This window comes from Coregonus lavaretus (genome assembly GCF_964263955.1).
Source record: "Coregonus lavaretus genome assembly, chromosome: 35".
Lineage (NCBI taxonomy): Eukaryota > Metazoa > Chordata > Actinopteri > Salmoniformes > Salmonidae > Coregonus > Coregonus lavaretus.
Genome location: NC_140022.1, coordinates 11,061,444 through 11,089,431, shown reverse-complemented (window position 1 = coordinate 11,089,431; position 27,988 = coordinate 11,061,444). Strand labels below are relative to the sequence as shown.

The following is a 27,988-nucleotide window of genomic DNA, read 5'->3' as shown; positions in this document are numbered from 1 at the left end:
AATGGACACACACTGACCTCTCGACCTCATCCTCCCTATTCAGAATCTCCATGTGACTGTCCTTCAGCCGCAGATAGGTGAAGCCAAGCCTGGGGGAAAGAGGAACGTACCATTACTGTCAGAACAGGGGAGCAGGTTAAACTGCAGCTAAATGTATGGCTATACAGTGCATTCGGAAAGTATTCAGAACCCTTGACTTTTTCCACATTTTGTTATGTTACAGCCTTATTCTAAAATGGATAAAACTTATGTAAATAAGGTATTTCTATTTTTATTTTTTTATAAATTTGCAATCACAAAAAAAAATGACTTTTTGCTTTGTCATTATGGGGTATTGTGTGTAGATTGATGAGGATTTTTTAAAATTGTATCCGTTTTAAAATAAGGCTGTAACATAACAAAATGTGGATAAAGGGAAGAGGTCTGAATACTTTCCGAATACACTGTATATTATCTATCTATCTAGTTCATTTGAAATGCCTGGGAGTAGGAAAGACTTTCTGCCTGTTGCGTGTGTGTGCATGAGTCAGTGAGTGAGTGTGTGAGTGAATGATTGAGTGAGTGAGTGGGTGTTTGGGTGATTGAGTGTGTGAGTGAGTGGGTGATTGAGTGAGTGAGTGAATGAGTGAGTGAGTGAGTCGGTGATTGGGTGATTGAGTGTGTGAGTGTGTGAGTGAGTGAGTGACTGGGTGATCCAGGCTCTGTCGTAGCCGGCCGAGACCGGGAGACCCATGGGGCGGCGCACAATTGGCCCAGCGTCGTCCAGGGTAGGGGAGGGAATGGCTGGCAGGGATGTAGCTCAGTTGGTAGAGCATGGCGTTTGCAACGCCAGGGTTGTGGGTTCGATTCCCACGGGGGGCCAGTATGAAAAAATTTTAATAATGTATGCACTCACTAACTGTAAGTCGCTCTGGATAAGAGCGTCTGCTAAATGACTAAAATGTAAAACATGTGATTGAGTGTGTGAGTGTGTGTCATGCCAATCACCTCTTCATGCCCTCCACCAGAGCCACCTCATCAGGTGAGGATGATATGTAGAAGGAGGTGGCCTTGTTCTGATGGATACCCATCTTGATGCCATCCACTGTCACCTCCTCCTTCACCTGTACCGTGTGGCACAGACACAACGCCCGGAAGAACAACTCCTCAGTCTCCTGGCATGCCAAGCACAGAGAACACGTCACACAACACACACATACATACGTATAAACACACGAATACAGGAAACATACGTTTGAATACATCATTAGGATCCATAGTAAAACACAATCCACATTTCCTGAAAGTCATGCTTCTTAGTCCTCGTACACACAGACACACACAGACACACACAGACACACTCAGACACACTCAGACACACTCAGACACACAGAAGACAAAGGAATGGCACAGGCTGGTCACCGGAGTGAAGCGGCCCTCTCTAGTCCTGGCACACAGCAATGTGTGTGTGTGTGTGTGTGTGTGTGAGACACTGGATCCCTGGGTGGATTAATGTGTCATCCTTAGAGAGAGTATCAGTGTCACTCTGAGTTTAGGGTTCACCCAGGACATCTAGGTAAAAGCTGCTAGTATCCAGCTGGTCTTCATAGGGATAGGGTTAGGGTTCACCCAGGACATCCAGGTAAAAGCCGCTAGTATCCAGCTGCTCTTCATAAGGATAGGGTTAGGGTTCACCCAGGACATCTAGGTAAAGGCTGCTAGTATCCAGCTGGTCTTCATGCTGGTCTTCATATTGATAGGGTTATGGTTCACCCAGGACATCCAGGTAAAAGCTGCTGGTATTCCGCTGTTCTACATAAGGATAGGGTTAGGGTTCACCCAGAACATCTAGGTAAAGGCTGCTAGTATCCAGCTGGTCTTCATAGGGATAGGGTTAGGGTTCACCCAGGACATCCAGGTAAAAGCTGCTAGTATCCAGCTGGTCTTCATAGGGTTAGGGTTAGGGTTCACCCAGGACATCCAGGTAAAAGCTGCTAGTATCCAGCTGGTCTTCATAGGGTTAGGGTTAGGGTTCACCCAGGACATCCAGATAAAAGCCGCTAGTATCCAGCTGGTCTTCATAGGGATAGGGTTAGGGTTCACCCAGGACATCCAGGTAAAAGATGCTAGTATCAAGCTGGTCTTCATAGGGTTAGGGTTAGGGTTCACCCAGGACATCCAGGTAAAAGCTGCTAGTATCCAGCTGGTCTTCATAGGGTTCGGGTTCACCCAGGACATCTAGGTAAAGGCTGCTAGTATCCAGCTGGTCTTCATAGGGATAGGGTTAGGGTTCACCCAGGACATCCAGGTAAAAGCCTCTAGTATCCAGCTGGTCTTAAAGGGGGATGAAACAATATCTGACCCTGTATCAGTGGTTAGGGAGGGGTAACTTGTCCTGTACATACTCGTACAGTACATCAAGTGACAGTGAGGCTCTCTGTCTCACCTTGCCCCCTGGTCCAGGTGAGGAGTCAATCATGTCCATGCTTGTTGCCCCTGGCATGACCTGTCCATTGCAGATGGCATCAGGGATGTAAACATAGCCGTCCACACAGCACTCTATAAACTCCATGTTGTTCTCTGTCAGGGTGCCTGTCTTGTCTGTAAACACGTACTCCACCTGGAAAACCCACACATTCAGGTAAGAGTGGTGAGTGTGTGTGGTGTGTGTGTGTGTGTGTGTGTGTGTGTGTGTGCTTCCATGCCTGTGTGTGTGTGTGTGTACTATGTGTATAGCCTACCTGTCCCAGTTCTTCATTGAGGTCAGATGTGTTAACCTGAGCCCTCTCTCCCAGCTCCTCGTCAAACATCTCATCATCCCACATGATGAAGTAGGACCCCAGGAACTTCTGCATCTCCACGGTAACGTACATGGACACGGGAATGATGTAATTAAACAACACCATGAAGGCCAGGAAGTCTGTGAACGCCCGGATCAACTGGAGAGAGAGAGAGAGAGAGAGAGAGAGAGAGAGAGAGAGAGAGAGAGAGAGAGAGAGAGAGAGAGAGAGAGAGAGAGAGAGAGAGAGAGAGAGAGAGAGAGAGAGGACGGAGGTAGGAGGAGGGAGAGAGGGGAGATGAGGGAGAGAGAGAGTCAGTGGTGACAGAGAGAGAGAGAGAGAGAAAGTGAGAGGTGAAAAACACATCAGCTATTGCATAAAAATTACACCCATAATGCTGAATTGTGGGTATTGTAGTTTTATAACCTACTATATGGCGTTGCCTCTCTATGTCAGTCTTCTGGTTGTAGAAGGGCTCATCTCTGTCTGGGTCAGCCTGCCACACATACTTCATCACTGTGTTGATCAGAGCCTTGCTGATCAGGATGCACAGGTACACTATCAGATACGCATTCATTGACCTGGAGGGGTGACAGAGAGGAGGGGGAGACAGGGAGGAGAGGGGGACAGAGAGGAGGGGGAGACAGAGAGGAGGGGGAGACAGAGAGGAGGGGGAGACAGAGAGGAGGGGGAGACAGAGAGGAGGGAGAGACAGAGAGGAGGGGGAGACAGAGAGGATGGGGAGACAGAGGAGGGAGAGACAGAGAGGAGGGGGAGACAGAGAGGAGGGGGAGACAGAGAGGAGGGAGAGACAGAGAGGAGGGGGAGAAAGAGGAGGGAGAGACGGAGAGGAGGGGTGACAGAGAGGAGGGGTGACAGAGAGGGGGGTAACAGAGAGGAGGGGGGGACAGAGAGGAGGGGTGACAGAGAGGAGGGGGGACAGAGAGGAGGGGAGACAGAGAGGGGGGTAACAGAGAGGAGGGGGGGACAGAGAGGAGGGGTGACAGAGAGGAGGGGTGACAGAGAGAGGGGTAACAGAGAGGAGGGGGGGACAGAGAGGAGGGGTGACAGAGAGGAGGGGGGACAGAGAGGAGGGGGGACAGAGAGGAGGGGAGACAGAGAGGAGGGAGAGACAGAGAGGAGGGGGAGACAGAGAGGATGGGGAGACAGAAGAGGGAGAGACAGAGGGGAGGAGACAGAGAGGAGGGGGAGAGAGAGGAGGGGGAGACAGAGGAGGGAGAGACAGAGAGGAGGGAGAGACGGAGGAAGGAGAGAGAGGAGGGGGAGACAGAGAGGAGGAGAGACAGAGAGGAGGGAGAGACAGAGAGGAGGGGGAGACAGAGAGGAGGGGGAGACAGAGAGGAGGGGAGACAGAGAGGAGGGGAGACAGAGAGGAGCGGGTGACAGAGAGGAGCGGGAGACAGAGGAGGGAGAGAGAGGAGGGGGAGACAGAGAGGAGGGGAGACAGAGAGGAGGGGGAGACAGAGAGGATGGGGAGACAGAGAGGAGAGGAGACAGAGAGGAGAGGAGACAGAGAGGAGGAGGAGACAGAGAGGAGGGGGAGACAGAGAGGAGGAGGAGAGAGAGGAGCGGGAGACAAAGGAGGGAGAGACAGAGAGGAGGGGGAGACAGAGAGGAGGGGGAGACAGAGAGGAGGGAGCGACAGAGAGGATGGGGAGACAGAAGAGGGAGAGACAGAGGAGGGGGAGACAGAGAGGAGGGGGAGACAGAGAGGAGGGGAGACAGAGGGGAGGGGTGACAGAGAGGAGGGGTGACAGAGAGGAGGGGGAGACAGAGTCGAGGGGTGACAGAGAGGAGGGGTGACAGATAGGAGGGGGAGACAGACAGGAGGGGAGACAGAGAGGAGGGGTGACAGAGAGGAGGGGGGGACAGAGAGGAGGGAGAGACAGAGAGGAGAGGAGACAGAGAGGAGAGGGAGACAGAGAGGAGGGGGAGACAGAGAGGAGGGGTGACAGAGAGGAGGGGGAGACAGAGAGGAGGGGTGACAGAGAGGTGAGGTGACAGAGAGGAGGGGGAGACAGAGAGGAGGGGTGACAGAGAGGAGGGAGAGACAGAGAGGAGAGGTGACAGAGAGGAGGGGTGACAGAGAGGAGGGGTGACAGAGAGGAGAGGTGACAGAGAGGAGGGGTGACAGAGAGGAGGGGTGACAGAGAGGAGAGGTGACAGAGAGGAGGGGTGACAGAGAGGTGAGGTGACAGAGAGGAGGGGGAGACAGAGAGGAGAGGTGACAGAGAGGAGAGGTGACAGAGAGGAGGGGTGACAGAGAGGATGGATGAGAGGAGGGGAGACAGATGCAGAGGAAATTACATTTGAATGTCTTCAGGAAGGGTGGACGGTCTCAAAGGGTCTTTATGGGGAAAGCGGATATGATGCAATTAGACGGTAATCAACGTTAAGTGAACCTGTCCGGAAACATGGTAAACATGCATCATAAAGTGGAAAACACAACCATGTTGGTGGGCCTTACTTCTCCACTGCAGAGCGTTTCTGGGACTTGGACTGGTAGTTGAGTGCCATCTTGGTCTCCATACCAGTATAGATGGCAACAGCTAGGAGACACAAACAACAGGGTCAACTTGGGGAGATATTTCACATCAGTGGAGATGAAGGAAAGAGACTAGGAAAGGGAACAACTTTGGACTATTGAGATGCAGCCCTGGTGGCAATAATATCAGTCAGATCTGACAAGTCAAGTCTCTGTCAGTACTGAATACTATTATAGTGTCCTACAATTATCTGTGAAATCAATTCCCATCCCAGTCATCTGATTTCATAATAAGACTTGGCTTGCAGTCATGTCATCTCATGCAGTGTACTGACTGCATTCCTGCTTGACAGGTTGTAATATTCTCACTCATACAGGTCTGTACAGGCTTCATTATACAACCCACAGGAACTTAACGATTTGGAGTGGAATCTCTAAACATTCCACACCCATTCTATTAATGAAAACTAGGAATCTATTTTAGATTCTACTAGTGATGTCATTACAAGGTCACCCAGTGTAGTGTCTTTAGATTCTACTAGTGATGTCATTACAAGGTCACCCAGTGTAGTGTCTTTAGATTCTATTAGTGATGTCATTACAAGGTCACCCAGTGTAGTGTCTTTAGATTCTATTAGTGATGTCATTACAAGGTCACCCAGTGTAGTGTCTTTAGATTATATTAGCGATGTCATTACAAGGTCACCCAGTGTAGTGTCTTTAGATTCTATTAGTGATGTCATTACAAGGTCACCCAGTGTAGTGTCTTTAGATTCTATTAGTGATGTCATTACAAGGTCACCCAGTGTAGTGTCTTTAGATTCTATTAGTGATGTCATTACAAGGTCACCCAGTGTAGTGTCTTTAGATTCTATTAGTGATGTCATTACAAGGTCACCCAGTGTAGTGTCTTTAGTTTATATTAGTGATGTCATTACAAGGTCACCCAGTGTAGAGTCTTACCATATATGTGCTCTGTGTTTTTCAGTGTCGCCCCTCTGAGAAGTAGGTTCTCAGATCCCAAAGGCCTGAAACAAACACAGAATACACTTCTTTGTTAGAATACACATTGTCTTTTTTCTGAATGCAAACGAGCATTGACCTCCTGAATTTGGAGTGAATTTCCTGGGTCTGGATTTACCTCGCGATGGGCTCGTTTCTGTCCGAATAAATATTGATTCGGCCCACGAATCTGTCCAGGGAGAGAGGGAATGCATGTGTGAGTTAGTGTGTTTTGCGTTGTTTTTCTCTATACACATACATTTACAACCAGTACTGATTGTCTGGATGGGGTGTTGTGTGCAGGGTTGTCACTCACTTGTAGAGGTCTGGTTGTGGTTGTTCACATTCAATAGAAGCCTGTAGAGTATCGAAATCCTCCTCTGTGTTGAAGGCCTTAGTGTCCTGTACAGCATAGTAGGTCTTTGTGGAGGGATGGAGAGAGACACAGAGAGGTCAGGAACACATCGAGCCACGATGCATCTCACACTACCCCTCTAATGAAACAGAATACTAACTCTCTCTCTCCATTTCTCTCCATCTCTCTCTATCCCTCACATAAACACACTCACCCCTTCTCTCTCACTCACTCTTTCCCCTGTCTCCCACTCTCTCTCTCTTTCACTTTCGTTTTCCCTCAACTCTCTCCCATTCTTTCTTTATCTCTGCCTCACCCACCTCTCTCCCTCTCCCCCTCCCATCTCCCTCCTCCTCTCTCTCAGTCAGAGTGTAGTGTTACCTTGTGACTGGATTCCCCGTCCAGACTGGCTGTAGTGACAAAACAGGTCCCGTCCTCCCTACTGGTGGAGAGAAGGATGAGGTCACAGGGGAACGTCTCATCTTCCTTCATTAGCACCACATCACCCACCTGGGAGAGGAGAGAGGGAGGGAAGGAAGGAAGGAAGGAAGGAAGGAAGGAAGGAAGGAAGGAAGGAAGGAAGGAAGGAAGGAAGGAAGGAAGGAAGGAAGGAAGGAAGGTTGGTTGTGGGATGACATTTGTTGTGCATTGCCACATTTTTTACTTTAAAACAATTAAATACATTTAAATACACTTTCAGGATGTAAAAAGACATAAACAACTAAAACCAAATAGAAAGTGTGTAGAAAAGATAATGGACCTATATATTTTGTAATAATAGTCTAGAATCTTTGAGAACTAACAATCAATGTTTTGAGCATAAGAACACAGCATTAGCCATCTACATTTTTTTGAATTGCAGGAAATTTGCTTAACAAATGTGTCACGCCCTGGCCTTGAGAGGCCGGTTGTCTTTAGTTGGTTTGGTCAGGGCGTGAGGATCTATGTTATTATTTCTATGTTTAGATTCTAGATGTGTTTTTCTAGGTTTGGCCGGGTGTGATTCCCAATCAGAGGCAGCTGTCGCTCGTTGTCTCTGATTGGGGATCATACTTAAGTAGCCTGTTTGCCTACCTTAGTTGTGGGACCTTGTTTATGTTCTGTGTTTAGGCTTGTATGTGTACAGCCTGAGGACTTCACGTTACGTTGTTTCTTGTTTTGTTTATGTTTATTGAGTTTAATAAACATGTTCGCATACCACGCTGCACCTTGGTCTGACCCGTCTCTCAACGATTGTGACAAAATGGCACAATTTTCTCTAAGCTCCATGACAAAATGTGTAGAATTGCAGGAAATGAGCTTTAAACTGAAACATTTTCTCTCCGCTGCCAAGATGATATTTTGTACTTATTATTGTGTATGTTTTTTCACTGCTCAGCCCTTATGGTGGGACGCCACTCAAAACACACCTTAATTGGTGGGTCACAAAGAAACAAGGTTTGGGAACCCCTGATCTAAAGAACCCAGGTTTGATCCCTGGTCATTTTCAGTTGTAGGATGATACGTACCCTCAGTTTACGACTCTGTTTCCTGATCACCTTCCCATGCTGCACCTCGTGTACAGGACACTGGTTAATAGCATTGTCTGCTTTGTGCCTGAGCCAGTCCTCATAGCCCTGTTTGATGGCCGTGACCGTGATGACGAAGAAGAGAGGGAGTCCGCTGGTGATGGGACTGGTGGGCGTGTCAATGATCAACTAAAGTGGGTGAGAGAGAAAGAGAGAATTATCTATTGTCATCTGAAACTTCTGCGTTTGCAAGATTTATATTTCTTGCCAACAAAGCCTTAAATTGACTTAAATTGAATCTACCCGTCAAGATCTTTTAATTTTATTTGTAACTTTTTTTTTGGGGGGGGGGGGGGGGGGGGGGGGGTAGATCAGCTTTCGTATTGCAAGATCTTACCTGTACAAGAAATATGATGAGGAAGTAGAAATTGGCAATTCTTCTGAACTGCTCAAACAAATTCTTTGGTACAAAATTCCAGAATGTGTACTGTGGAAAGGGAAGCAACAGCACATGGTTATAACATGGTTGTAACGTGGTTACCACATGGTTGTAACATGGTTGTAACGCAGTTGTAACGTGGTTGTAGCGTGGTTGTGGTTCTCACCTTGGAGGAGATGATGCGGTTGTCGGGGTACCTCTGGGGGATGTAGGCCTCTGCTCCCGGCGGGGGCTCTTTGTTTCCAATGTACACGGTCCTGGTGTCCACCCAGTTCTCCTCTCCAGCACACTGCACAGAGGCCAAGAGGTCAAAGGTCAATGCTAACTTGGTTAGTGTTGTGCAGACACAATAGCATTACAGTCGCAAACAGTATAAATGACTGTGTTGAGTGTAATAAGCTGGCGACCTAACACAACACAATAGATCTAACAGTGAGTAAGGGCTCTGAGTCATGTAACAGTCATGTGGGGAATGACTAATGAGTGTTGGATATAAGCCTTCCACCTTCCAATAACTCTCCCATTCAACACTAACTATGACACACACCTTTATACAAACACACACCACAACACCATAGGAATGTCAACCCACTGATTTTAACCCTGTCTGGAATAGTCAAATAGAATAGAATCTGTTCAAACAGAATAAAATACAAAAAGAGGGAAATAAAATAAAATATAATAGAATCTTATGTAATATAATAGAATCGTATTAAAGCCATTTCCTTACTGGCTTAGCCTTCAGTCACTAAATGGGTTGTGTCCAGTAGAGTGCTACATGTTTGCCCATGTCTGTTTATCACCCAGTGAGCTCATGGTTGAGAAGCTGGACAAGCCCAGACAGAGAGACACTGAGGGGATTTGATTCATGCCCCGGGTGAACTGGGTTAGCGGTGACTGCATTCCATTTAGAACAGGGCTGCATCACGGGTGTGAGCCGGACGCCCCGTTCTGGACGTTCTAACGCTAACTTTCTAGCCTGTATGTTTATTGCCAATATTTTATAATGCTATACTTTCCTTTGTCTGAATATAGTGTATATCCTGAGTTCCATCGATACTGGTCATGTCCTTTGTCTGAATATAGTGTATATCCTGAGTTCCATAGATACTGGTCATGTCCTTTGTCTGAATATAGTGTATATCCTGAGTTCCATAGATACTGGTCATGTCCTTTGTCTGAATATAGTGTATATCCTGAGTTCCATAGATACTGGTCATGTCCTTTGTCTGAATATAGTGTATATCCTGAGTTCCATAGATACTGGTCATGTCCTTTGTCTGAATATAGTGTATATCCTGAGTTCCATAGATACTGGTCATGTCCTTTGTCTGAATATAGTATATATCCTGAGTTCCATAGATACCGGTCATGTCCTTTGTCTGAATATAGTGTATATCCTGAGTTCCATAGATACCGGTCATGTCCTTTGTCTGAATATAGTGTATATCCTGAGTTCCATAGATACCGGTCATGTCCTTTGTCTGAATATAGTGTATATCCTGAGTTCCATAGATACTGGTCATGTCCTTTGTCTGAATATAGTGTATATCCTGAGTTCCATAGATACTGGTCATGTCCTTTGTCTGAATATAGTGTATATCCTGAGTTCCATAGATACTGGTCATGTCCTTTGTCTGAATATAGTGTATATCCTGAGTTCCATAGATACTGGTCATGTCCTTTGTCTGAATATAGTGTATATCCTGAGTTCCATAGATACCGGTCATGTCCTTTGTCTGAATATAGTGTATATCCTGAGTTCCATAGATACTGGTCATGTCCTTTGTCTGAATATAGTGTATATCCTGAGTTCCATAGATACTGGTCATGTCCTTTGTCTGAATATAGTGTATATCCTGAGTTCCATAGATACTGGTCATGTCCTTTGTCTGAATATAGTGTATATCCTGAGTTCCATAGATACTGGTCATGTCCTTTGTCTGAATATAGTGTATATCCTGAGTTCCATAGATACTGGTCATGTCCTTTGTCTGAATATAGTGTATATCCTGAGTTCCATAGATACTGGTCATGTCCTTTGTTTGGTTAGCATGTTATACTTTGTATGTCTCCTTAGTTCTGCCACTTTGTCTTGTATGTGAATGTGTTGTATCTATCTCCCTTTGTATCCCTCCAGACCAAAACCTTACCTACCGGCCTTCCAAGCCATTCCATATCGCCATCCTACCCCCCATGTGCTCCTGTGTCCTTGTGCAGTGCCTTTTTTAGTTAGTTAATAAATACCCTGAACTGGAAACCTTGTCTTCAACCATCATTCCTGCATTTCTACAGATGCTGCACCATGGTGGCAATATCACTCCTCAACCTAGCCTAAGATACAGTCAACCTAGCCTAACATACAGTCAACCTAGCCTAAGATCCAGTCAACCTAGCCTAAGATATAGTCAACCTAGCCTAAGATACAGTCAACCTAGCCTAAGATACAGTCAACCTAGCCTAAGATACAGTCAACCTAGCCTAAGATACAGTCAACCTAGCCTAAGATACAGTCAACCTAGCCTAAGATACAGTCAACCTAGCCTAAGATACAGTCAACCTAGCCTAAAATACAGTCAACCTAGCCTAAGATACAGTCCGGCCTAGTTATTTTCTATAGACTCACTGGAGCCAGACAGAGGCTGCAGGGAATTATCTTATCAATACCTGAACGGTTGCTACTCTGCATACCTAATCAATCAAACCTCAGCTATTAAAAGGTCAGTTTGTAGTAATGTTTGGTTTGATTTGAACTGATTTCACTGTGAGGATATTCTGCAAAGTTCCAGAGTGTCCAGTGTGGTTTTTCAGTATGACCTGTAAGACAAGCCAATGTGTTCAGCCAGACAGGCTCTGGTTAGCTGTGGTTCATAAGAGGCCAGTGTGAGGTGATGAGTGTGGTTTCCTAATATGGCCTGTGAAACTGTGCTCAGAATGCCCCTACCGCACCACTGGTCCACCCATCCATCCCATTAGACAGGGATTACAATGAGCCAGCATTTGTAGCATTAGCATCTTTAGCTAGTGGTTATGTCATTGGGGCGAGTACAGGCTACTATCCCTTTAGATATTATTTTTACCCACAGAGGGCACTGTGGTATATCGGCCAAGCAGATTAAACATATGTTAGCTCTTGTTCATTCATTATTCCTTTGTAGTTCAGTTGGCAGAGCATGGCACTTGTAACACCAGGGTAGTGGGTTTGATTCCCGGGACCACCCATACATACAAATGTATGCACGCATGACTGTAAGTCACTTTGGATAAAAGAGTCTGCTAAATGGCATATATTTAAGCAATATGGCCCGAGGGGGTGTGGTATATGGTGAATATACCACGGCTAAGGGCTGTTCTTAGGCACGACGCAAAGCGGAGTCTCTGGATACAGCCCTTAGCCGTGGTTTATTGGCCATATACCACAAACCCCTGAGGTGCCTTATTGCTATTATAAACTGGTTACCAACGTAATTAGAGCAGTAAAAATAAATGTTTTGTCATACCCATTGTCACGCCCTGGCTCTGGGGACACTTGTATGTTGAGCCAGGGTGTGCATTTCATTTGTTTATCTAGTATGTGTATTTCTATGCGGGCCTGAGTGGCTCCCAATCAGAGGCAACGAGTGTCAGCTGTCGTTGGTTGTCTCTGATTGGGAGCCATATTTAAACTGTCTGTTTCCCATTTGTGTTTGTGGGATCTTGTTTCAAGTCTGTTTATGTTAGACCGTGAACTGTCACGTATCGTTTGTTGTTTTTGATCGTGTCTCTAATTAAAGAGTATGTTTGCCTGCAACGCTGCGCCTTGGTCCTCATCTCTGTTTGACGATCGTGACAGAAGATCCCACCTCGACTGGATCAAGCAGCGTGACGAGGAGAGAGGATGGACTTGGGAGGAGATGAGTGCGAGTCTGGCAAGAGGGATGGAGGCCTTGGCCACGGGTAGGAGTGAAGCCCAGTCCATCCAGTGGTGTGTGTTCCCAGTACGGTCCGGCCTGTTCCTGCCACTCGCACCAAGTCAGTGGTGCGCTTCGTCAGCCCGGCACGGCCCGTTCCTGCTCCCCGCACCAAGTCAGTGGTGCGCTTCGTCAGCCCGGTCCGGCCCGCTCCTGCTCCCCGCACCAAGTCAGTGGTGCGTTTCGTCAGCCCGGCGCGGCCCGTTCCTGCTCCCCGCACCAAGTCAGTGGTGCGCGTCGTCAGCCCGGTCCGGCCCGCTCCTGCTCCCCGCACCAAGTCAGTGGTGCGTTTCGTCAGCCCGGCGCGGCCCGTTCCTGCTCCCCGCACCAAGTCAGTGGTGCGTTTCGTCAGCCCAGCTCGGCCCGTTCCTGCTCCCCGCACCAAGTCAGTGGTGCGCTTCGTCAGCCCGGTCCGGCCCGCTCCTGCTCCCCACACCAAGTCAGTGGTGCGTTTCGTCAGCCCGGCGCGGCCCGCTCCTGCTCCCCACACCAAGCCAGTGGTGTGCGTCGTCAGTCCGGCACGGCCCGTGCCTGTTCCACCGGTGGCTGGTCCGGCACCGGTCAGATGCTTCACGCCGGAGCTAGAGCAATCCGCTCCACCAGTGTGCAGTCCAGCTCCGGCCAGCGGGGCCAGACCGGACCAGGGGTACTGTGGGGGGTTGGAGAGGGAGCGGGGATCAGGCCCGGAGCCGGATCCGCCGCCTAAGCGGAGTGCCCACCCGGTCCCTCCCCTGTGGTGTTTGGTGGGCGCGGTCGGAGTCCGCGCCTTTAGGGGGGGGTACTGTCACGCCCTGGCTCTGGGGACACTTGTATGTTGAGCCAGGGTGTGCATTTTATTTGTTTATCTAGTATGTGTATTTCTATGCGGGCCTGAGTGGCTCCCAATCAGAGGCAACGAGTGTCAGCTGTCGTTGGTTGTCTCTGATTGGGAGCCATATTTAAACTGTCTGTTTTGTGTTTGTGGGATCTTGTTTCAAGTCTGTTTATGTTAGACCGTGAACTGTCACGTATCGTTTGTTGTTTTTGATCGTGTCTCTAATTAAAGAGTATGTTTGCCTGCAACGCTGCGCCTTGGTCCTCATCTCTGTTTGACGATCGTGACACCCATGGTATACGGTCTGATATACCACGGCTGTCAGCCAATCAGCATTCAGGGCTCGAACCACCCAGTTTATATTATTATTCTAAATAAGGCAAATTCGGCACAGGGACAATCGGGCTTACAGTTTCATTATACAGTATCATTGTTGCATCACAATGTACTGTAACAAAACGTAACCCTGTTACTTATCTTGTCCAGGGCAGTGTATCTCTCTTATAAAACGTTCAGCTCTAGTGCCCTACATGATTTCATTCATAGAACCAGATTTTAATTAAATAAAAGGTTCATTTTTTTGAGCAAATAGGAATTAGGTGTCAGAAGTCTAAATGTTAGCTTGTATTCAGAATACCAGCGATTCTGTATTAAAGTGAATGACTCACTTTTCTCTTCCCTGAATAAGATCTCCTGTTACTTTGGTTGGCTACTGAGCACAAGCCTGTGTTTCTCACAGAGGAATGCAGCCTCAAAGACTGAACAAAGAACACACACACCCATCCGGTCCTACAGATAAGACACCTGAGAGCCTACGAGTCTTCAGACAAGATCCTTCTCTTTTTCAATGTAAGGGGCTTTATTGGCATGGGAAACATATGTTTACATTGCCAAAGCAAGTGAAATAGATAATAAACAAAAGTGAAATAAACAATAAAATAATTAACTGTAGACATTACACTCACAAAAGTTCCAAAATAATAAAATACATTTCAAGTATCATATTATGTCTATATACAGTGTTGTAATGATGTGCAAATAGTTACAGTACAAAAGGCTTTGAAGTACAAAAGTCTCTCTCCCTCCCTCCCTCCCTCCCTCCCTCTCTCTCTCTCTCTCTCTCTCTCTCTCTCTCTCATAAAGTGGCTAGTAGCCCCATGCTGTAGACTCTATAACAGCTGGTGAGGGGCCGTGTGTCCACTGAGCCTCTCTAAGCAGCTTTCATCCTCTGTTCTGCAGGCCTCCCACTCTGCTCTACACCATAGTATTACTATACTACAGCTGTCTCAATACCATAGTAGTACTATACTACAGCTGTCTCTACACCGTAGTATTACTATACTACAGCTGTCTCCATACCATAGTAGTACTATACTACAGCTGTCTCTACACCGTAGTATTACTATACTACAGCTGTCTCCATACCATAGTAGTACTATACTACAGCTGTCTCCATACCATAGTAGTACTATACTACAGCTGTCTCTACACCGTAGTATTACTATACTACAGCTGTCTCTACACCATAGTATTACTATACTACAGCTGTCTCCATACCATAGTAGTACTATACTACAGCTGTCTCTACACCGTAGTATTACTATACTACAGCTGTCTCCATACCATAGTAGTACTATACTACAGCTGTCTCTACACCGTAGTATTACTATACTACAGCTGTCTCCATACCATAGTAGTACTATACTACAGCTGTCTCTACACCGTAGTATTACTATACTACAGCTGTCTCCATACCATAGTAGTACTATACTACAGCTATCTCTACACCATAGTATTACTATACTACAGCTGTCTCCATACCATAGTAGTACTATACTACAGCTGTCTCTACACCGTAGTATTACTATACTACAGCTGTCTCCATACCATAGTATTACTATACTACAGCTGTCTCTACACCGTAGTATTACTATACTACAGCTGTCTCCATACCATAGTATTATTATACTACAGCTGTCTCTACACCGTAGTATTACTATACTACAGCTGTCTCCATACCATAGTAGTACTATACTACAGCTGTCTCTACACCGTAGTATTACTATACTACAGCTGTCTCCATACCATAGTAGTACTATACTACAGCTGTCTCTACACCGTAGTATTACTATACTACAGCTGTCTCCATACCATAGTAGTACTATACTACAGCTGTCTCTACACCGTAGTATTACTATACTACAGCTGTCTCCATACCATAGTATTACTATACTACAGCTGTCTCTACACCGTAGTATTACTATACTACAGCTGTCTCCATACCATAGTAGTACTATACTACAGCTGTCTCTACACCGTAGTATTACTATACTACAGCTGTCTCCATACCATAGTAGTACTATACTACAGCTGTCTCTACACCGTAGTATTACTATACTACAGCTGTCTCCATACCATAGTATTACTATACTACAGCTGTCTCTACACCGTAGTATTACTATACTACAGCTGTCTCCATACCATAGTAGTACTATACTACAGCTGTCTCTACACCGTAGTATTACTATACTACAGCTGTCTCCATACCATAGTAGTACTATACTACAGCTGTCTCCATACCATAGTAGTACTATACTACAGCTGTCTCTACACCGTAGTATTACTATACTACAGCTGTCTCCATACCATAGTAGTACTATACTACAGCTGTCTCCATACCATAGTAGTACTATACTACAGCTGTCTCTACACCGTAGTATTACTATACTACAGCTGTCTCCATACCATAGTAGTACTATACTACAGCTGTCTCTACACCGTAGTATTACTATACTACAGCTGTCTCCATACCATAGTATTACTATACTACAGCTGTCTCTACACCGTATTATTACTATACTACAGCTGTCTCCATACCATAGTAGTACTATACTACATCTGTCTCTACACCGTAGTATTACTATACTACAGCTGTCTCCATACCATAGTAGTACTATACTACAGCTGTCTCTACACCGTAGTATTACTATACTACAGCTGTCTCCATACCATAGTATTACTATACTACAGCTGTCTCTACACCATAGTATTACTATACTACAGCTGTCTCCATACCATAGTATTACTATACTACACCTGTCAACAATGCTCTCTTTACTAGAGTGGCTTATTGCCTTTGCGTCAGTTTGTTGCTGTTGGCAACTCATTGTGATTTGTTTGTTGTTTGATATGAGTTAGTATATTATCCTGAGTTAGCATGGAATGTTATGGCAACCTTCACAGGATGAAAAGTGAAATCATTATCACACAGACCTCCCCTTGCCTAGACAAACAGACATCAGACACACACACACACACACACACACACACACACACACACACACACACACACACATATCCTGCTGTAGTATAAAGAGAGGTGACAGTAATCCCTGTCCGGTGAATAGGATTGTTTTTCCCGAGCACCGTGCCCTAGTTTCCAGCCGTGTTTCATGGGGTTAAGTCACTGAGCACTCCTAGTCTCCTAGTTTCCAGCCGTGTCTCGTGGGGTTAAGTCACTGAGCACTCCTAGTCTCCTAGCCTCCTAGCCTCCTTAGTCTCCTTACCCTTTGACTGATGATTCTGGGGGTGCATCTCAATAGTCTATAGTGGCACCCTCTTCTAGTCTCCTTACCCTTTGACTGGTGATTCTGGGGGTGCATCTCAAAAGTCTATAGTGGCCCATTCTTCTAGTCTCCTGATGATGCTGCATCACCAATCAAAGGGTTAAGAGTGGAGAAAAGGATACCACTATAGACTATTGAGATGCAGCCTCAGCTGGCCTGCTTCAGTGATCTGAGCAGCAGAAGAGATGAGAGAAGACATAGCATGAGGAAGAGAGAGGAGAGAGGAGCAGCCTTCTGGTCTGTGTGTATCAGCAGCTGACTGGGAACAGCTGTGATCTCCTCTCCCCAGATAAGAGCTGGTCTGCTCTCTCTCACGGTCAGCCCTCCTCTCAACTAACCTCTCTCTGAATGTGTGTCTCTGTCTTTGCTATCTTCCATTCTATCACTCTCTTGCTTTCTCTTTCCTTCTCACAATCCCTCCATTTCTCTTGCTCACTCAGCTCACTCTCAGACACACACCACTCCCTATCTCAGAAGAGTCAGGAGAGAAAGAGCGGGTGTGAGAGAGAGAGAAAGAGGGAGAGAGAGAGGGAGAGAGAGAGTGTTCATTGTTCAGGAGCAGAGGAGGCGGCTTCTACCATGAACACTGTATTGTCCTCTGCCTGACAGAGGAAAGGGAGTCACCCTCAACCAGAGAAACAACCAGCACAGACTGCAGCCATTGAGCAATCCACACAACTAGAACCAAATGACCCTATATGAACCTATTGACACAGACTGCAGCCATTGAGCCATCCACACAACTAGAACCAAATGAACCTATACAGTGGGGGAAAAAAGTATTTAGTCAGCCACCAATTGTGCATGTTCTTCCACTTAAAAAGATGAGAGAGGCCTGTAATTTTCATCATAGGTACACGTCAACTATGACAGACAAAATGAGAAAAAAAAATCCAGAAGATCACATTGTAGGATTTTTAATGAATTGATTTGCAAATTATGGTGGACAATAAGTATTTGGTCAATAACAAAAGCTTCTCAATACTTTGTTATATACCCTTTGTTGGCAATGACACAGGTCAAACATTTTCTGTAAGTCTTCACAAGGTTTTCACACACTGTTGCTGGTATTTTGGCCCATTCCTCCATGCAGATCTCCTCTAGAGCAGTGATGTTTTGGGGCTGTCGCTGGGCAACACGGACTTTCAACTCCCTCCAAAGATTTTCTATGGGGTTGAGATCTGGAGACTGGCTAGGCCACTCCAGGACCTTGAAATGCTTCTTACGAAGCCACTCCTTCGTTGCCCGGGCGGTGTGTTTGGGATCATTGTCATGCTGAAAGACCCAGCCACGTTTCATCTTCAATGCCCTTGCTGATGGAAGGAGGTTTTCACTCAAAATCTCACGATACATGGCCCCATTCATTCTTTCCTTTACACGGATCAGTCATCCTGGTCCCTTTGCAGAAAACAGCCCCAAAGCATGATGTTTCCACCCCCATGCTTCACAGTAGGTATGGTGTTCTTTGGATGCAACTCAGCATTCTTTGTCCTCCAAACACGACGAGTTGAGTTTTTATCAAAAAGTTCTATTTTGGTTTCATCTGACCATATGACATTCTCCCAATCCTCTTCTGGATCATCCAAATGCACTCTAGCAAACTTCAGACGGGCCTGGACATGTACTGGCTTAAGCAGGGGGACACGTCTGGCACTGCAGGATTTGAGTCCCTGGCGGCGTAGTGTGTTACTGATGGTAGGCTTTGTTACTTTGGTCCCAGCTCTCTGCAGGTCATTCACTAGGTCCCCCCGTGTGGTTCTGGGATTTTTGCTCACCGTCCTTGTGATCATTTTGACCCCACGGGGTGAGATCTTGCGTGGAGCCCCAGATCGAGGGAGATTATCAGTGGTCTTGTATGTCTTCCATTTACTAATAATTGCTCCCACAGTTGATTTCTTCAAACCAAGCTGCTTACCTATTGCAGATTCAGTCTTCCCAGCCTGGTGCAGGTCTACAATTTTGTTTCTGGTGTCCTTTGACAGCTCTTTGGTCTTGGCCATAGTGGGGTTTGGAGTGTGACTGTTTGAGGTTGTGGACCGGTGTCTTTTATACTGATAACAAGTTCAAACAGGTGCCATTAATACAGGTAACGAGTGGAGGACAGAGGAGCCTCTTAAAGAAGTTGTTACAGGTCTGTGAGAGCCAGAAATCTTGCTTGTTTGTAGGTGACCAAATACTTATTTTCCACCATAATTTGCAAATAAATTCATAAAAAATCCTACAATGTGATTTTCTGGAAAATATTTTCTCAATTTGTCTGTCATAGTTGACGTGTACCTATGATGAAATTACAGGCCTCTCTCATCTTTTTAAGTGGGAGAACTTGCACAATTGGTGGATGACTAAATACTTTTTTTCCCCACTGTATGAACCTATTGACTTTATGGACGATAAAGTTCTATTCTATATTCTGTTCTAAAAAACAACCCTCTTCCAAAACAGATTATTTTCCGGGGTATAAAACATGTCCTCTAAGAAATAGCTGTTAGAACGTGTGGCAGGGCAACGTTAATGAGGGTACAAGCCCACGCATAAATACACTCCCCTACTGCACATCCTCCCTGCCTGAAGGGAACCAGTAATCACTGATCTAACATGACAGGATAGGTGAAAATAAGAGTTCCTCTACATTGTTTTCACCCATCCAGTAAGGTGTGAGATCTGTGATTAGGCTACTAAGTGGGGGAGAAGGGAAGAATGCCTTAAGTATTGGTACAGGACCACTATCTCTTGTACATGGCATGTCTGCTGATCGTACACAGTCTGTTTTGGTGCTCTCATGGAGGAGAGGAGAGGGGAACACATATAGATAGGCTCGTTAGCTTGAGTCTTGAGATGCCGACAAGGGCGGCAAGTAGCCTAGCGGTTAAGAGCGTTGGGCTAGTCCGAATCCCCGATCCGACTAGGTGAAAAATCTGTTGATGTGCTCTTGAGCAAGACCCTTAACCCTAATTGCTCCTTCCTGTAAATCGCTCTGGATAAGAGCATCTGCTAAATGACTAAAATGTAAATGTGAAACACTCTCGTCTCACCCACACTCCTCTCCTCTCTGTCTGCCTCCTGACCTCTTCTCCCACGTCTTTCCTCCCAGCTAGCACTTTTGGTTCCTTGGAAGTTGTGGGAGCATACGTTTTTGGTTTCCCATTGGTTCTGGGAAAATAGCCATACGTTCCCTGATGGTTAAAACTGAACATATTTTAACCGTTCTGAGAACGGAAGTGAAAATTTCGCCTGTTCTGGGAACATTAATTTTTAGGTTGCAGGGAGGTTCTGAGAACATTTATCTATGGTTCCCTGAAAGTTTCCCTGGGAGGTTTTATTAATGTTCTGAGAACAGAAATTATAGTTATTTAAAGGTAATGAATTAACGTTCTGAGAACAGGTTTCAATAAGACTTTTAATAACACTGCTAGCTTAGTTTGGGTTAACTATGTTGAACTCTAAGCACAGATAGGACACATGGAAATTAATGTGCTTAGACATGAATCATGCAAACACATTAATTGTTTATTGTGGCATGGTGTCAGTGAGATTTAAACCTATGATCTTCTGCTTTCTATCTATGGAATTAGTCCACTGCGCCACCAGGATGGAGCTAGCATGCCATGTTTTTTTTTTACTCATTCAAAGCTGTTCATTTTATTCTATTCAAACCCTATTTCAAAGGAAACAAGCACTCATTAAGATCACTTAACAAGATAGAGGATAGATACAAATAGTTTTGTTGATGCTGAGAACGGAATGTATATGTTTTTAAATAACATTCCTAGAACGTTCTTTGAACGTTACTAATGTTTTCTTGTGGTTTTATGGAAAGTTTTCTTAATGTTCTGAGAACGTGACTTTAAATAGAACCATGAGGAAACCTGTAAAAAATGTTATGCTGAAGTACTGAAGTTTCCATAGAAGAACGTTGTTTCTTAACGTTCTCTGAACAATTTGAGAACATTACTTTTAATAGAACCATGAGGAAACCTGTAGGAAACGTTATGGGAAGGTTTAATGCAAAATAACCATAGGACAACCACGCTCTCACCAAGCTCTAAGAAACGTATGGTTCTCAGAACGTTATGTGCTAGCTGGGCTTCCTCCATTCTAAAGAAGACAACACTGTTGCTACAGTACAGGACCTCTCAGTCCAACCAAGGAGCATGGAATGAGGAACAAACTGGATTCATAAAACATACGTAGTAATGAGGGCAGTTGAGGGTCTAGGATAGTTGGGGGTCTAGGATAGTTGGGGGTCTAGGATAGTTGGGGGTCTAGGATAGTTGGGGGTCTAGAATAGTTGGGGGTCTAGGATAGTTGGGGGTCTAGGATAGTTGGGGGTCTAGGATAGTTGGGGGTCTAGGATAGTTGGGGGTCTAGGATAGTTTGGGGTCTAGAATAGTTGGGGGTCTAGAATAGTTGGGGGTCTAGGATAGTTGGGGGTCTAGAATAGTTGGGGGTCTAGAATAGTTGGGGGTCTAGGATAGTTGGGGGTCTAGGATAGTTGGGGGTCTAGGATAGTTGGGGGTCTAGGATAGTTGGGGGTCTAGAATAGTTGGGGGTCTAGAATAGTTGGGGGTCTAGGATAGTTGGGGGTCTAGGATAGTTGGGGGTTTGGCTCTTGCTTACTGAGACATCAAGTGGGAGAGGAATACAGATTCCTGTAACCATTGATAGTTGTAATTCCATGCATGGTCATCCACAACCAGGGGTCAAACCATAATGCCCAACTGGGTCACACACACTTCACACAGAGGTGCATTCTGGTTAGCAGAGTAATTAAAGGGGTATAATGGCAGGCAGTGCTTAAGAGTTGCCTCCAAATGGAATGCTGAAAGAGGTCAGCCTGGCCCTGCAGTCAGAGATCTAATCAATGATTGTTGTGGGCTTACTCACCAACGATCCTCTAGTCCAGTGTTTCCCAACTCCAGTCCTCCAGTACCTCCAGCAGCACACATTTTTATTGTAGCCCCCAGACAAGCAGACCTGATTCAATTCATTGAGGGCCTGATGAGCAGCTGATAAGTTGAATCAGGTCTGCGTGTCTGTGGCTATAGTAAAAACGTGTACTGTTGGGGGTACTGGAGTTGGGAAACACTGGACTAGAGGATCATTGGTGAGTAAGCCCACAACAATCATTGATTAGATCTCTGACTGCAGGGCCAGGCTGACCTCTTTGAGCATTCCATTTGGAACTTAAGCACTGCCTGCCATTATACCACTAGTATAGTCACTTCACTGGGTTTTAATCAAGCCCTCTCCTCTGTTCTAACACACTACTCTGTTCTCTCACACTACCCCATTCTAACACACTCCTCTGCTCTCACACACTAGTTCCTGTGGCCCGCTAGTGACCTCTTCTAATTACTCCCTTTGCCTGTTCATGGTCTTCTCAGTTTACAATATGGCCCTGTTCGTCAGTGACCGATACTCTAAATCATGCTGGTAAATATTCAATACAATTTGGCACGGTCAAATTAATTTGTAATATCAAGATTTGAATGGAGTTAGATGCTGTAAGTTCTCATTCGCCTGAGGCCTGAGACATTTAGGTATTTACTGTAGACTCAGAGCTTTTTTTTTTTTTTTCTTAGTCATTTAGCAGACGCTCTTATCCAGAGCGACTTACAGGAGCAATTAGGGTTAAGTGCCTTGCTCAAGGGCACATCGGCAGATTTTTCACCTAGTCGGCTCAGGGATTAGAACCAGCGACCTTTCGGTTACTGGCACAACGCTCTTAACCACTAAGCTACCTGCCGCCCCCAGTTTGGATGTATGCAAAATATCTGAAAACATTTATGTCTGGTTGAACTCTGAACCTGTAAGTGCCATTCATTGTTTTTGTATTTGTATTTATTATGGATCCCCATTAGTTCCTGCCAAGGCAGCAGCTCCTCTACCTGGGAACCAGCAAAATTAAGGCAGTCATATACAATTTTTAAAACATTACAATACATTTCACAACAGATTTTACAACACATTATGTGTGTGCCCACAAGCCACTACTCTACTAGCACATATCTACAATACAAAATCCATGTGTATGTGTGTGTATAGTGCGTATGTTATCATGTGTGTATGTGTGTCTGTGTGTGTGTCTCTTCACAGTCCCCGCTGTTCTATAAGGTGTACAGTGTACTTTTATCTGATTTTTTAAATCTTATTTTACTTGATGTGGAATAGAGTTCCATGTAGTCATGGCTCTATGTAGTACTGTGCACCTCCCATAGTCTGTTCTGGACTTGGGGACTGTGAAGAGACCTCTGGTGGCATGTCTTGTGGGGTATGCATGGGTGTCCGAGCTGTGTGCTAGTAGTTTAAACAGACAGCTCGGTGCATTCAACATGTTAATACCGCTCACAAATACCAGTAGTGATGAAGTCAATCTCTCCTCTACTTTGAGCCAGGAGAGATTGACATGCATATTATTAATGTTAGCTCTCCATGTACATTTAAGGGCCAGCCGTGCTGCCCTTTTCTGGGCCAAGTCCCTCTTTGTGGCACCTGACCAAACGACTGGACAGTAGTCCAGGTGCGACAAAACTAGGGCCTGTAGGACCTGCCTTGCTGATAGTGTTGTTAAGACAAAACTAGGGCCTGTAGGACCTGCCTTGCTGATAGTGTTGTTAAGACAAAACTAGGGCCTGTAGGACCTGCCTTGCTGATAGTGTTGTTAAGACAAAACTAGGGCCTGTAGGATCTGCCTTGCTGATAGTGTTGTTAAGACAAAACTAGGGCCTGTAGGACCTGCCTTGCTGATAGTGTTGTTAAGACAAAACTAGGGCCTGTAGGACCTGCCTTGCTGATAGTGTTGTTAAGACAAAACTAGGGCCTGTAGGACCTGCCTTGCTGATAGTGTTGTTAAGACAAAACTAGGGCCTGTAGGACCTGCCTTGCTGATAGTGTTGTTAAGACAAAACTAGGGCCTGAAGGACCTGCCTTGCTGATAGTGTTGTTAAGACAAAACTAGGGCCTGTAGGACCTGCCTTGCTGATGGTGCATAATAAAGCACTACTTAACAACGCTATCATACTGTAGATGACAGTTCAATCCTCCTCCCAGGAGACAGTGTGTCCTGTCATCAGTGTTCTGTAAGGTCCCCTCCCCAGGTAATGCATCTCTAACCTTATTTGTGTCTCTCTGTTCCAGGCCCTCTCTCTCCCGCCACAGACAACCGTTTATATGGTGCTAAGCCGACAACATTATTTTATTGATTACGTTGAAGCTTTTAGAATTTTAAGACATTTTGCATTAAGACCTGTCCGCGTCTAATCAAATCAAAGTCCCACGATTAAGCCCGACTTCTGATACAGTCGGATGTAATACTAGACTTCTGGAGGTTTTAATCATAGTTAGTGCTGGGTCAGGTTTCAGGATGGGAGCGTATTTATAGTTAAAGGAAAAAACATTGGGAGAGAAAAATCAATGGAGAACCTTTTGCTATTGGACCCAAAGTGGCCGCCTTTTCTCTGTGGTCGTCACTTAGTGGACGCATCGTCTTTCTCCCTGCTTCTCATTGGCCGCCCAGGCCCTTTAAAAGATCAGTCACCGCTTCCTGTTGATGACCAAGGATTTCCTGTTAGTGTGTAGTAGCAGGAGGATACATTTAGCCCCGCCCCATTCCCTCTAGTCTTCTATTGGCTCTATTCCCAGATTACTTTTCTGAATTCAATGGCAGTGATTGTTTTGACATGGTCCACCTGAAGTAGATTTCCTGTGACCTTCCAAGTCAACAAGAAGAATGTTTCTAACCAGGTTTCAGTCCACAGTCTCAATCCAAAAGTAATCAGTCAAAGTCAATTAAGGGTACCCCAACCCACCAATTTGTGAACCACTGTTCTATGATACATAAGTGTAGGAATGTGTTTAGTGAATTACAGGTACTATACTAGATAGTGACAGTAACAGTTACACAGGTGGAAACAGTGATAAACAGGAAGAGCAGGATAACCCCTACCCCACCGCTGGGCCAATTCCTGGATTCTGATAGACAGGCACTTAATATAATAATATAATATAATAATATGACATTTAGCAGATGCTTTTATCCAAAGCGACTTACAGTCATGCGTGCATACATTTTTTGTGTATGGGTGGTCCCGGGGATCGAACCCACTACCTTATGTTGTAATGCCTCTTCAGTAGAAAGAGAGAGAGAGAGAGAGAGAGAGAGAGAGAGAGAGAGAGAGAGAGAGAGAGAGAGAGAGAGAGAGAGAGAGAGAGAGAGAGAGAGAGAGAGAGAGAGAGAGAGAGAGAGAGAGAGAGAGAGAGAGAGAGAGAGAGAGAGAGAGAGAGAGAGAGAGATAAAGAGAGAGAGAGATAAAGAAGGGAGAGGCAGTGTTAATATTTGATGGGAAGCATAAGTGGAGATTCAGGCTGACTATCGACAGCAGCATTATGGGAGAGAGGGGGGAGAGGGGGAAGAGGAAGGAGTGAGGGGGGAGTTGGGGGTGGACGGGGGAGATTACATTTCTGCCTCACTCACTCTGGGACATGACTGCCTGCTGGCCCATTCGCAGTCACACAGAGAGGCCAGGGACCAATCCAACAACACTCACTATGCAATCAGCAGCACAGCAAAACTCATTTGTGGGTAGACGGGTTTCAGATAGAAACAGGCTGTTAAAGTGTGTTACTGTCCCCCACTACACAAGGTTGTGTGAAAGATAACGGTGTGGTGTACAATACACCCACTCTTCCGGCCATATAGCCATAGCAGAAACGCTAGCTTCGAGAACCGATAAAAACAGTTTAAAGTGGTGATCTATGTATGTCATCCCACCATCACAGAGGGTGAAACACTAGCTCTGATAGCTAGGAACAATGGAACAGAAAATAGAGGGTGTAATGTAATGTCAGTACTGAGGTAGAGAGATAAGGGGAATCTCTACTGTCCAGTCCCCAGCTCTTCAATAGCTGACCGTCTCACAGGCTTGAAATATCAGGGAGGAAGACAGGCAGAGAGAAGAGCTGGGTAAATAGCATTGTTACATGGGCATAAAGTCAAACACTATGCCGACACACAACACACACAGTGTGTGTGTGCATGTGCGTGACTGCATGAATGTGTGTGCATATGTATGTGTATTTGTGTGTGTGTGCCCATGTGTGTGTGTATGTGTGTGTGATTCTGGTCTCCTTGTTGCTCCAGAGATTAGGAGAGGAATGTGTTGGCAGGCAAGGGAAGCCAAGGAGAAAAGGATTTACACCACAGTCTGCTTTCAAGGTACCCATGTTCCTCTGTTGTCTCTGCACTCTCTTTTCTCTCTGTCCAAGACATTTAGAACTGAGCACTTACTGTAAATCACCGGATCTCCAGGGAGTCCTGCTCAAGATGACTAGAATCTTGACAACTCCTGAGAAAATTGTAAACTTTCAGTTTTTCAGTCCAAGCTTTGGAAAACTACAAGTTGTGTAGTTCCAAAACAATCAAATTGTAGAAATGTTCAGTCGAAATGGAGGATAGTTAGCTGAACTCAGTAGCTCAGCAGGTGGGCCCTACTGTACTCAATCTGTGTGTTGAGAAGCTGAGTCACAGATTACACCCCAGCTGTGCTCTCCATCTGTCAGCGTCTTGTACTGCCTGGAGATAAACAGCCCTACCAAACGAGCTCAGACTGATCCACAATACATCAACTGCCTTACTGCCACGGCCTCAGAGTCACTGTGTATAACAACATGATGCAAATATGCTGTCACTACTCTTTACCATGTGGCTCTTCTACATCCTGTACATCTACCCATTGGAGGGATTTGCAAAGGGGAGTGGTCAAGGGCAAAGGGAATGCGAGAAGGGACAACATTTTGGGAATGCAATACAGGCCTGATCTACCATGGTGTTTCTGTCTATATCTTCCCCTCCCTGTGGGACCATGGGGGCCAGCCTCCCGGGCCTGGTAACACAGCTAGTAGGCTTTACTGAGCCCAGGAGCATGGCAGGCCAGATGGGCCGGGTGTGTGTTCTAGCGTGGATGTGTGTGTGTGTGTGTGTGCACAGCCAGCGTGGCTGGCCAGATGTTTTCAGCAGCCATAAACCCAGTGTGTGTGTGTGTGTGTGAGAGCGAGAGCGAGAGCGAGAGCGAGAGCGAGAGAGAGAGAGAGAGAGAGAGAGAGAGAGAGAGAGAGAGAGAGAGAGAGAGAGAGAGAGAGAGAGAGAGAGAGCGAGAGGCCATGTAAAGTAGATGACATTAAACTATAATCACTTAAAACCCTGAGAGCAGAGCAGAGGCAGGCAGGCCAGTCTGTAAGACCCAATCTGGATGACCGGCCAGGCCGACCGTGTAAGAACCCCAGGGCTTTGTCGTTCCTCACTGACTGTCACGTCTTGAGAATGTGACCGACCCAACTGTGCCAACCGTCACCTTCATATGACTGTTACTGCTATTATAATCTGTCTCTGTCTGGAGGCCAGGCTAATTTTCAAACTACCAACTAACATGTTAGCGTGCCAGAATTGTGTTCCATATATGTGGTGAACTGAGACTGTTGATGTCACTCATTCTAGGCAACCGTGTGGTAATCTGAAATCAACACCCTCTCCACCGCTTAGAACCACAACCGTGTGGTAATCTGAAATCAACATCTTTCCACCGCTTAGAACCACAACCGTGTGGTAATCTGAAATCAACACCCTTTCCACCGCTTAGAACCACAACCGTGTGGTAATCTGAAATCAACACCCTCTCCACCGCTTAGAACTACAACAGTGTGGTAATCTGAAATCAACATCCTCTCCACCGCTTAGAACCACAGCGTGCCTGTGCGTGTGTTCATATGTGCCTGTGTCAGTGTGTGTGTTTGGTTTGGCTCCACCAGTTGAGAGATCTCAGGCTGATTACCTGTTTAGCTCCCAGTCCTGCACCTGTGTTGTGTCCTGACATGACCTGACCTCACCTGACCTCTGTAGAAACACTACATCACCTGGCTAGAGAGAGAGAGAGAGAGAGAGAGAGAGAGAGAGAGAGAGAGAGAGAGAGAGAGAGAGAGAGAGAGAGAGAGAGAGAGAGAGAGAGAGTAACCGAGGAAAGAGAGAGAGAGGGAC

At 45.9% G+C, this 27,988-nt stretch overlaps 1 protein-coding gene across 1 annotated transcript in view; it reads right to left on the bottom strand.

Annotated features, from left to right (window-relative positions):
* LOC311109565 (phospholipid-transporting ATPase IH-like) overlaps positions 1-27,988 on the bottom strand; it is a gene marked incomplete at its 3' end in the record, with an annotated part of 64,739 nt that overhangs the window by 13,290 nt on the left and 23,461 nt on the right. The window contains exons 2-14 of the mRNA XM_084152485.1: positions 8,736-8,858; positions 8,528-8,617; positions 8,131-8,319; positions 7,004-7,132; positions 6,584-6,687; positions 6,407-6,457; positions 6,229-6,293; positions 5,248-5,329; positions 3,190-3,340; positions 2,721-2,918; positions 2,426-2,599; positions 988-1,154; positions 18-89 (exon numbers count right to left, since the gene is read on the bottom strand). Of these exons, the coding sequence (XP_084008611.1) occupies positions 18-89; positions 988-1,154; positions 2,426-2,599; positions 2,721-2,918; positions 3,190-3,340; positions 5,248-5,329; positions 6,229-6,293; positions 6,407-6,457; positions 6,584-6,687; positions 7,004-7,132; positions 8,131-8,319; positions 8,528-8,617; positions 8,736-8,858 (1,595 nt within the window). The remainder of the gene's footprint in view (positions 1-17; positions 90-987; positions 1,155-2,425; positions 2,600-2,720; positions 2,919-3,189; positions 3,341-5,247; positions 5,330-6,228; positions 6,294-6,406; positions 6,458-6,583; positions 6,688-7,003; positions 7,133-8,130; positions 8,320-8,527; positions 8,618-8,735; positions 8,859-27,988) is intronic.